Raw genomic sequence first — 10737 nt, forward strand, 5'->3', positions numbered from 1 at the left:
TATTAACTAATACTGTATTAATTAAATAATACTTAAATAAAACTCAATGATCATACGTATATTCAGTGACGGACCTACAAAATTTAATGAGGGGGTCGGACTTTTAATTTGTGGGGGCAAACTTATATAGTGGGTCTATTTTTATAATTTCAATTGGGTTTTTCATAAATTTTAAAAAATCGAAAGTATAAAATGCAAAAAAATAAAAATAAAAAAAAAAAAAAAAAAATCAGTGGGGCCGAATTGTAATTTTAGTGGGGGGATTTTCATAAATTCTTAAAAATTTAAAGTATAAAATGAAAAAAAAAAAAAACCAATGGGGGCAAATTGTAATTTTAGTGGGGGCATCTTCATAAATTCTAAAAAAAATTAAGGTATAAAATGAAAATATAAAAAATTTAGTGAGGCCAAATTGTAATTTTAGTGGGGGCATTTTCATAAATTCTTAAAAATTTAAAGTATAAAATGCAAAAATAAATAAAAAAATCAGTGGGGGCAAATTGTAATTTTAGTAGGGGCATCTTCATAGATTCTAAAAAATTAAGGTATAAAATGAAAGTATAAAAAATCTAGTGGGGGCCCCCCACTAGTCCCACATTGGGTCTGTGCCTGCCTATATTGTCACAACATGGTCATGCAGTAAGCTAGATCTGAACCTTGAAAAAATATCTCACAATATATATATATATATATATATATATATAATAAAAGATCACACCATACAGGGGCGGAGCCAGAAATTTGATTCAAGGAGCATTGAACTCCAAGGGTTGTTGGTGTTAAGTGAAGAATGGATTGATGAAGATTAAAAGGGCACCATGTGTTTACTTTTGGGAAGGAAGGTCAATAATCTCTATATTTTGTTGGGAAATACTATGCTAGGTAGAGTAATTGCAAAGACAGAATGGAAGTCTGTTTCGAGATCTACTAAATTAAAGAATAAAGATCAGCAAGAGAAAGAAGAAATCTTGACAATTGCAAAAGCACCAACCTTTATTCGAGAAGCAAAAAAAGTTCGATTTGGTGATCCAAAAGTAGATTTCAGGTTCAATTATTTGATCTTGGAATTTATTGGGAATAGATGAGTCTGGTGGAATGGCGAAGAACGACAAGAAGAAATAAGATGTTAGGTTCAAGGTGGAGAAATCTTCAGTTAAGGTGGAGCTATGGAGGAGCATGTGAAGAAGAATTTCGAGCCAAGGTGGGTTCGTGGCTCAAAATTGCATAAATTAATTTTCTTTTCTGTTTTAGAATACTGAAATTTTTTAGAAAAATTGTTTCGTTAGGTTTCTATTTTAGAGCTAAGATTGATTTGGTAACTCCTTGTACACAATTGATATAATGGGTTTTGAAGATTTTATAAATAGAGATGGGTTTGGGTATAAAGGTAGAGAGAGAAAGAGATAATTGTATAGAGAGAAAAAACGAGTTAAGTTTGTGAGAAGAGAGAAAGTGTAATCAAATTTTAAAGTAAAGATAGTCGTTGCCTGTGAACATAAGCAATTTACCAAACCACTTAAACCTCATTTTACTAGCGTGTGTACTTTTATCTATTCTATTTACCAATTGTGTGTGTGAAATCCTAACACACACCACAATAACTACTATGTACATATGTGCAACCGGAGTAGTGGAATCAAGCCAATCATGGTGTCGTATGGCGGGAACTCCACTATTTCTAGACGCGGAGCCAAAATTATTGCCCTATCATTTATATGCATACAAAAATATATCAAAGCTTATTTGTTTGTTCGTTCGTTCTTATATCTAATCAAATATGAAATAAATATGTACAAAATTTATTCAAATGAGGCCAATTAATTTTTTTTAAAAAATACAATAAAAAAATAAATCAGAGAAACATATGAAAGAATCTAAAGCAATTATGACTAGAAATATTCTAAATAATATATTAAACAAACTCAACAATTCTGATTTTACAAATTAAAAAGAATCCATTAATTAAAAGAAAGAAAAAAAAAAGGAGAATATAACAAATTAAGACTTTAAAATTACAACAAACTCATTAATCAAATATACAGGGCTAGTCGAATCTAAACTAATTCAAGCTATAAAATTAGGATAAACTTTACTAATCATTTGTGAGGAGATTTCCCAAATCCCATTCATGATGATGGACTTTCGCATAATGACTCTTCCTTCATATTCAATCCAACTTTTCAAGACATGCTCAATAAAATTATGTTTCATGCAATGAATTTGATTGGAAATCAATTGTTCAATTGTAGTTCAGTTAATACTCAACTTTTACAATTGATATGCTGAGTTGGACCTATCAACTTAAGGAATTTGTGCAGCACGTAATACGTATTATTATTAAGCAGGTTTTGCGCAACATTATTGTGGAAATCTACTATTTGTTCAATGTTATGTTCGTTTTATAAACATTCAGATTGTTTGAAACATCCGTCCTCCGTGTGTTGTCAATTGCAGTTTCATTGTTTTTTAGAAAGAGTCATTTCCCACCTGTAACCAATCACTTAAGTCATAATCTTGAACACCATTATCAAGAAATCAAATTCTCTCTCCCTATATATAATGTAAACATTAACGAACCACACACCACACCGTCAAATCCAATCGAACCCGCAAGCCCACAACCATCACTCCGCTCCTGCCACCACCTTCACCGCCACCTCAACGTCAACCAGTCCAACCATGAATTTCTCTTCAGCGTGGAAACTCAAGCAATTCATACAAAGGTATGAGGTTGATTTGGAAAATACAAGTTCAGATCATTTGATTTTGTTAAATTATGTTAGGGTTCAACAAGGTGTTTGAGATGATTTAGGAAAGAGTAGTGTAGTTGGGTGTAAGCACGGGCCAGGAATATTTAATTGGGGGGCCAAAAGATGTTTGCTTTTGGTGTAATGGTCATAAATGATTTTCACATTTTCTGTCACTAGATTAATTTAAGGGTAATATTTGTCTGGAAACTTGTCGGATTGGGCATTTTACAACCGAATAGAATAGTTTTTTTTTTTTTTTTTTTCAGGAATTTTTTTGTATTTTACCAAAAAAAAAAAAAAATTCTTTCTTTTTTTTTTGCAAAAACAACATATTGATGAATCATGAAGTAATTTAAAAAAATAAAAAAATCTAAGTATTCATTTATCTCAGATATTATATGACTTATTTCCAGTGAAATTTTCAATATCTTGCTAGCTTGCTAGAAGGAGAAGCCAATTAGTGTTAATTAGTCCATATATATATATATATATATAAATATATATATATATAAATGTATATAATTGAAAGACATTTCTAAATAAATTAAATATTATAAGCTTATATAAATTTCAAGTTTTTGACAAAGAGTTTACTTTTTATTAACTTTAATTAAATAATACTTATAAATCTATATCTATCTATCTATCTATATATATATATATATGCTTACTGATTTTATTTAATTTTTTTATATTATATACCTATAAAATTTCAGAACTGCCCTACTAAAATTAGAAAAAAAGCTCCACTATCACCTCCTACAATATTTTTTTATTTTATTGCTGTTAAAAGCAGCGCCCTCATAATTTTTGTTGGTCCGCTCTTTGATCAGAAAAGTACCAATAACCAATCATGCACGTTACTTTTAAATGAATTTTTACAGCTGGCAACAATCATGTCCAAAAGCATTTCCACTAAGGAAGATTATCTAGTTTTTTATCAAGAAGACGACGACTTGGCGAAGAAAGAGACTAGAGTACTGCTAGTTTTTATCAAGATGAGGACTTGGCAAAGACTTGCAGGGCATGTGCGCACACCACATATAACTACGTGCGTAAGAAGAACCTGACTACCAGAGTAGTGGAATCAGTTAGATCATGGCGGGGTATGGCAACTTCGATTTTTTCAGTCCACCGCCCCCGCCGGATTATGACACCACCACTCCGCCGCCACCATCATCCGCGTCTGCTTCGGCATCATCATCATCATCATCAGCCGCGTCTGCTTCGGCAGCATCATCATCATCCGCGTCTACTTCGGCATCATCATCCACCTCTAGCGATACTAAATTGGTTATTGGGATTGGTGTTGGGATTGGAATTCCAGTTTTGCTGATTGCTGTGGCCTTTTTCGTGATCTGGTTCAAGCGGAAGAGACGCCATGCATTGTCTGCTTCCTCCGATACACTTCCCAAAAGTGAGATTTTATCTTCCATCCTTATATTATCACATTTCATATATATATATATATATATATATATATATATGTATGTATGTGCGTGTGTCTCTCTCTAAAATGTTTATGAGCAAACTGCTATACGTACAGTTCAAAATTACTCCCTCCATTTCAAAATAAGTATATATTTTTCATTTGTGTTTGTTCCAAAATAAGTGTTTATTTTTCTTTTTTAAACAATATATTTTATATTTTTTCATATACGTCCTTTAAGTTTAAATTTAAAAACTTAAAAGAATAAATTAGTAATTTTTCAAACAGACAATGCATGTATCACATATTTCCTTAAAAATTACTGCTCCAAATAAATTACACTTGAATCAAGACGGAAGGAATATTAATTAAGTGACTTAAAGAAAGGTGTATAGCTTAGATATATATGCAATATAAAGGAGAGAAAAGGGTGTGTAATATTTGTTTGTGAACTATAGGAAATTCACTTTGGGTTGCTGGATTTTGATACTTTGCAAGCCCAAAGTGTGGGTTTTAAGTTCTCGCTGTTGTTATAGTGACTTATCTAGTTCGGGTGAGGAGGTGTCCTTCCAGGTCCTCAGAATTAATCGAGTTGTTAAGGGATCCTCAGAATCGTACCTTCGCGAATATCCCAGGCTTAGGGAAGAAGAAAAAAAAAAAAAAAAAAACAACCTATAAGAAAATAACTTCTAAACCGATTTGTCAAACCTATTTATCCTTCCCGACTCCTAACACCTAATATCAAGAACATTATAGACCAATATAAGGTCCCGACTCCTAACACCTCTTCGGGCCAATACCTCAACCCATAGATTTCCTAATATCAAGAAACATTATATATCAATATAAGGCTTGAAAATTAAGAGTTTTACAGAGATTCATGTTAAAAAAAGTAATGCTCCTAATTAGACTTCTCAAGAGAATGGTCTTAAATTATACCATTTAATCATTAAATTGAAATAAATTTTTAAGATTTATCAAAAGCCAAACAAATTTAATACATCTTTCAATTCACGAATTAAAAATCTTCTTGATTCTTCAAGTAACAAAATTAAAAAACTGATTCTCATAACTCTGGACATAAATGTTGAAACTTATGGAAGTCCAATCTCAGTTATACTTTCATACTGTAATGGTGCAAAGATGAAAATATGCTAAGATTATTCTTTTGAGTAGATACCTATTTTGGAATAGTCACTCATGATATGGAGCACGAATTTTCTTTCATGATGTTTATCATTAATTTTCTTCTTGTGTATAATAAACTACAGAAAAATAGCTCCTAAATTTATTTATCCAACCCTATTTGTCTAGCATAATGGTTTCTATCCAACTTTGAGCTTCCATTGCATCAAATGGATATAAACTCTTTCTAAACAAATAGGTTTGACAAATCAGTCTAAATATCATTAAATACTTGAAACTATATATATGGACTATATTGTAAAGTTTTTAAGTGCATGTGTGTGAAAAATGTTAGAAGAATTTTGAATTGTACGTATAGGACATGTTTGGTTTCTCAATAATTCAGAAATTATGATCTTTTTTAAACGATTTTTCATACAACAGTTTTTTTTAAATGTCAACCAAACAGATTTTTGTACAAATCTATGATTTTCAGTTATTCAAAAACATAAAACTATTTAGAAGAAAATTGAACAAAATATACCCATAATTTTAAAGCAGACTAAATATAAATCTAATTAAGATATATTTTTATAACTAGAAAGGTATATCAATTAACATGTAAAGATTGTAATATTTATATAAAAAAATTAAATTAAATTTATTAAAAATATATATATACATGTAAAGATAGTAAGGTACTAATTCAAGGAAAGTTCAACGATTTTGTAATTCAGTGATATCTCTTTCACCTTTTAAAATGGATAGTGAGAGATTAAGCCTCCAAATAAGCAAAGCTAGTGTGTGAGTGGTGTGTGTGAATTTCTTGCCCATAACAAAATAAATAAACCTTGTTCAAGGAAAAAGTTTTACATAAGTCAAAGGAAATATAATTTCAAAAACTAGATACATGGCAGAATTTAATAAGAGATTAATTAAGCAGAACACTTTAAGAATGTGATGCTGAAAAGAAAACTAATCTGACTCATTCAATATGTTAAAAGGGTCATAATTAATCAACTTTATGGAAATGACTACTTCAATATATCGATCAGTGATTACTTATTGAAAGTAGTAATTCTTAATAATGTGTATTGCTAGTTGCTTTCTTCATAAAGTGTGTGTGTGTGTGTGTGTGTGTGAACCTTCTAATTAAACGGGTCTGCAGGCCAGCAATATTGCCAACAAAATGCATCTCCACCAACACGGGACACAATTCCATTAATGATGCAAATACCAGCGTCAGTTGACAGCAGTTTTGGGCCTGCAGGCCAGCAATATTGGCAACAAAATGCATCTCGATCAACACGCGACACAAGTCCAATGCTGCAAAGACCAGTTTCAGTTGGCAGCGGTTTTGGCTCAAAGACTACATTTACATATGAAGAATTATCAAAGGCAACAAATGATTTCTCTGCAGACAACTTTCTTGGTCAAGGCGGCTTCGGCTGTGTCTACAAAGGAGTCCTTCCAAAAGTGAAAGAGGTTGCAATCAAGAAGCTCAAATTTGGAAGTCAACAGGGGGACCGTGAGTTTCGGGCTGAGATTGAGACAATTAGTCGTCTTCACCACAAGCATCTAGTTTTTCTGGCGGGCTACTGCATTTCTGGGACTCACAGATTGTTGGTCTATCAGTTTGTTCCAAACAAAACACTGAAGTTCCACTTACACGGTGAGCCCTTTATGCAATTACATCACTTCTTGCTTCACCAATCTCCATGGAGTCACAAACTCACTTGAACAAAAGTAGACAAGGATGCTTTATTATTGATTTTTTCCCCAACCTTTTTTTTTTTTTTGGTTTGTCGGTAAATCAACTTTATTGAAAGAACTTTAACTAAAAAAAAAACTTTATTGAAAGAAAAGGAACTGTACAGGGAAAAGCCACAAGAGGCCTACAATAACAACCCAAAAACTTAGCCCAAAGGCATCAAAACAAGAAAGGTAAAATAGGCCCAGCCCATACCAACTGTTGTACCTTTCTTATGTTGGGAGTATTAATTCCCTTCAACTAGCTTTGACACAGAACGTTTTTCAGAAATAAATTTCCCTTCGTTCAAGCACAGTGGCAGAATTAAATTCCCCACAGGGAAAGCATGTCATCTCACATCATCAATCCCAACGTACGCACGGAGATGAAACCATACGTCAATCAAACATAACACATAAAAAGAAATATTACAAAATAGAAATTGCACTTAACCCATCCCATAAGGAGTATATCTACAAGACTACAACCATATATTCACCACGTTGAAAGTGCTTGTGAGCACAGATGATCACTGATGGCGCGTGGTGGTGTATTGACGGAGTTGATCCGACATGTTAAGGTGCGGGATTACCTTGTTAACAATATATTCACAAATTCATGACACATGATCTTTACGCTCCGCACCTACCTTCAAGATCTTCATAGATCCGCCCTATGTCACATGACATGTCATAAGATGTTATTCTAGTATTTCTTACCAAGGTTAAAATAAATAAAATTAGTCATCGGATAACAGTACTATAGATTGCAAAAGTTTCTTCATTTCCACCGCCGCAAACATGCTCAAACAACACATTTCACCTTTTCTATGAACTGTTACTCACTTCAAACACACACGAGCTTGCCTTATGTATATAATACATATATAAATTAATATACACTCACACTGGTCAATCATTATTTCCCTATTTAGGTTGCGAATCATTTCATAATGTTTTTTACTTGGATGAAATCGATTAGCATATGATATTTATCATCCTAGTCATATATATATACATGCCTCATTCAGTGGCAACACTACACATTTTTTCTTTTTTTTCGATTCTTACATCTCCAGAGCCATCGAACGTTTTTCTGCCCCTTTTGCGTGTGTATATATATCACTGTTGATTATTACTTTGCAGGACTTGTAGATACAACGTTGAATAAGTAGTGATCTTATTATTTCTTTTTCTTTTTAATTCTGTTTAACATGGAATATATATGGTTTCTAGGTCTTTGTTTCAAACTCCAAAGGTCTTTGTTTCAATCCCTACCTCCATTAATGTAATGTTATCGTAGAAAAATTAATGACTTTGCAGAAAAGGACAGCCCTCCTTTAAAATGGGAAATGAGGATGAAAATTGCTTTAGGCTCTGCAAAGGGATTGACATATTTGCACGAGGACTGTGAGTTTCCAACATTTACAATTTTTTTTTTTTGAAAACTATTTTAGTTTTGGCTCAGAGATTCAATTGTCTTGATCAAATGTACTATATTTGCAGGTGATCCCAAAATCATACATCGTGACATCAAGTCTGCAAATATTCTTCTTGATTACAGTTTTGAGGCAAAGGTACGTAGGATCCACAGAAAAAATATATATGTTCAAAAATATCATACAATATATATATTTTTATCGATCTTTAGAGTTTGGCATATGTTCGATCTATTCTTCAGAATGTTTCCGATATATATTCACAATGAACAGATTGTGAAGAGTCATTGGTATATATGCAAGTTTAATTTAGATCCTGTGCAATAGCTAGACCATGTGAAATTATTCGTATCAATTAATGTAGTGCTCAAACTGCCTCTTCTGTTTTGCTCATAATCAATTGATATTAATACATATAATTGAACCCTGTTTTAATTATAGGTAGCAGATTTTGGTCTTGCTAGGTTCAATTCTGATACTCAAACTCACCTCTCCATTGCTGCAGCGGGAACTAAAGGGTGAAAACCTTTTTCTTATTTGTTCACTGAAAGCAGCTTTAATTATTAGTATTGCCATACATATGGTCCTGGATCGATATAGGAGCTTAAAATGATGATATAAAATGAGTTATATATAAATGACTTCTCTTATTCACATCCACAATTGTTGGTTGCAGTTATATAGCTCCAGAGTGTTCTAATGGGAAAATTACTGAGAAGTCAGATGTCTACTCCTTTGGGGTTGTGCTTCTAGAGTTGATCACCGGCCGTCAGCCTACTGGTGAAGAAGCTCAATATATAGTCGACTGGGTGAGTTTTCTATTTTACTGGCTACAATCTTTGGTGAAGTGGCATGAATAAGAATTAACACATTTTCTGATTAAAATTTTAGGCGAAACCGTTGCTCACAAAAGCTTTGGAAGACAACAATTTTGATACTCTTGCTGATCCAAGGTTGCAAAAGGATTATAACTCTGTTGAGATGGCTCGGATGGTTACTTGTGCTGCTACTTGTTTACGTCATTCGGCACAGCATCGCCCACGAATGAGCCAGGTACATCTCTCCATTCAATCAGCATAGCTACATAGTAACTGAAAATGAAATCTAACAATTTTTGTGCTGGCGGAATGAATAATCCTTATATATATATATATGCAGATTGTCCGAGCTCTAGAAGTAAATGTATCTCTAGATGATCTAAGTGAAGGTATTCGACCCGGACATAGCATAACCTTCAGCACTTCCCATGAAAGTACGGATTATGTTAAAGCGGAGGATTCAAAGAAATTCAGGAAGATGGCATCAGGAAGCCAGGAACGTGGTGCTAGTGACGGCAGTGGAACCAACCCATCTGCCAGTAATTTCTTTCCGTGAAATCCAACAAAGTACTCAAAGTGGCAGTGGAAAGTAATGAAGAAAAAATACGCGAAGAAAAATCACTAAGTTTTCAAGACATGCTAAAATAAATTATGCTTTGTGCAAAGAATTCGATTGGAAATTCATTATTCGATTATAATTCAGTTATACTCAACTTTTACAAGTGAGATGCAGGAGATAAACCTATCAATTTAGGGAATTTGTGATGCATGTGTAACGATACTATTATTAAACAAATCTGTGTGTTCTTGTTGTGTGTTTTAATATCTTTTCAGTATTTTTTTGTTTCATTTCGCAACACATATATGGTACTAGTGAATGCAGTGGAATCAGCGACTCCGGTATGAGCCCATCTCCCAGTGATTTGTGCAGTGAAATCCAACAAACTACTCGAGTTGGCAATGTAAATGAAGAAAATGTGGTGAAAAACTCCTTAAAGCAAAATACGCAAAGATTAAGGAAAATGTTCGGAGAAAATCAGAAGATAGATAAACTCTTGCCCTTCATATCCACTCCTCGTTTTCGAGACATGTTCAGCTTGTATGGAACATTCGTGTCTGCCGTGTGTTGTCAATTGCAATTCACCTTCTTTTTTGGTAGATAACCATAAGATTGGTTATAGGGATGTCTTATTCATTCACCTGCCTCAATCCATTCTTCCCTCCCTTCTACCAAACGGAGTATAATCATTATACTCCTCCCACTTTTAGAAGGAACAGATACAGTGGGTGGGGGAAAGAAAAAGGTTTCTCCTCCCACTTTTAGAAAGAAGAGATACGGTGGGAGGGGGAAGAAAAAGGTTTATCTCCTCCCTCTTTCCAGTTGTCTTGCTCCTTTTCTGTTTCTCATTTAGAGAGTTTAGAATTAA

At 33.2% G+C, this 10737-nt stretch overlaps 1 protein-coding gene across 1 annotated transcript; it reads left to right on the forward strand.

The window, feature by feature from the left end:
- Positions 1–3680: 3680 nt before the first annotated feature.
- LOC132284016 (proline-rich receptor-like protein kinase PERK1) lies at positions 3681–10133 on the forward strand. Its single transcript, XM_059786075.1, has 8 exons — positions 3681–4167; positions 6473–6976; positions 8377–8463; positions 8560–8630; positions 8934–9010; positions 9169–9301; positions 9384–9545; positions 9651–10133. The coding sequence occupies exons 1-8, from the start codon at positions 3849–3851 to the stop codon at positions 9864–9866; spliced, it is 1569 nt and encodes a 522-aa protein (XP_059642058.1). The 5' UTR covers positions 3681–3848; the 3' UTR covers positions 9867–10133.
- Positions 10134–10737: the final 604 nt, after the last annotated feature.

The sequence above is a fragment of the Cornus florida genome, unplaced genomic scaffold (genome assembly GCF_030987335.1).
Source record: "Cornus florida cultivar Cherokee Brave unplaced genomic scaffold, ASM3098733v1 CherokeeBrave_3.0.0_Hap2_Chr11, whole genome shotgun sequence".
NCBI classification, from domain to species: Eukaryota; Viridiplantae; Streptophyta; class Magnoliopsida; order Cornales; family Cornaceae; genus Cornus; species Cornus florida.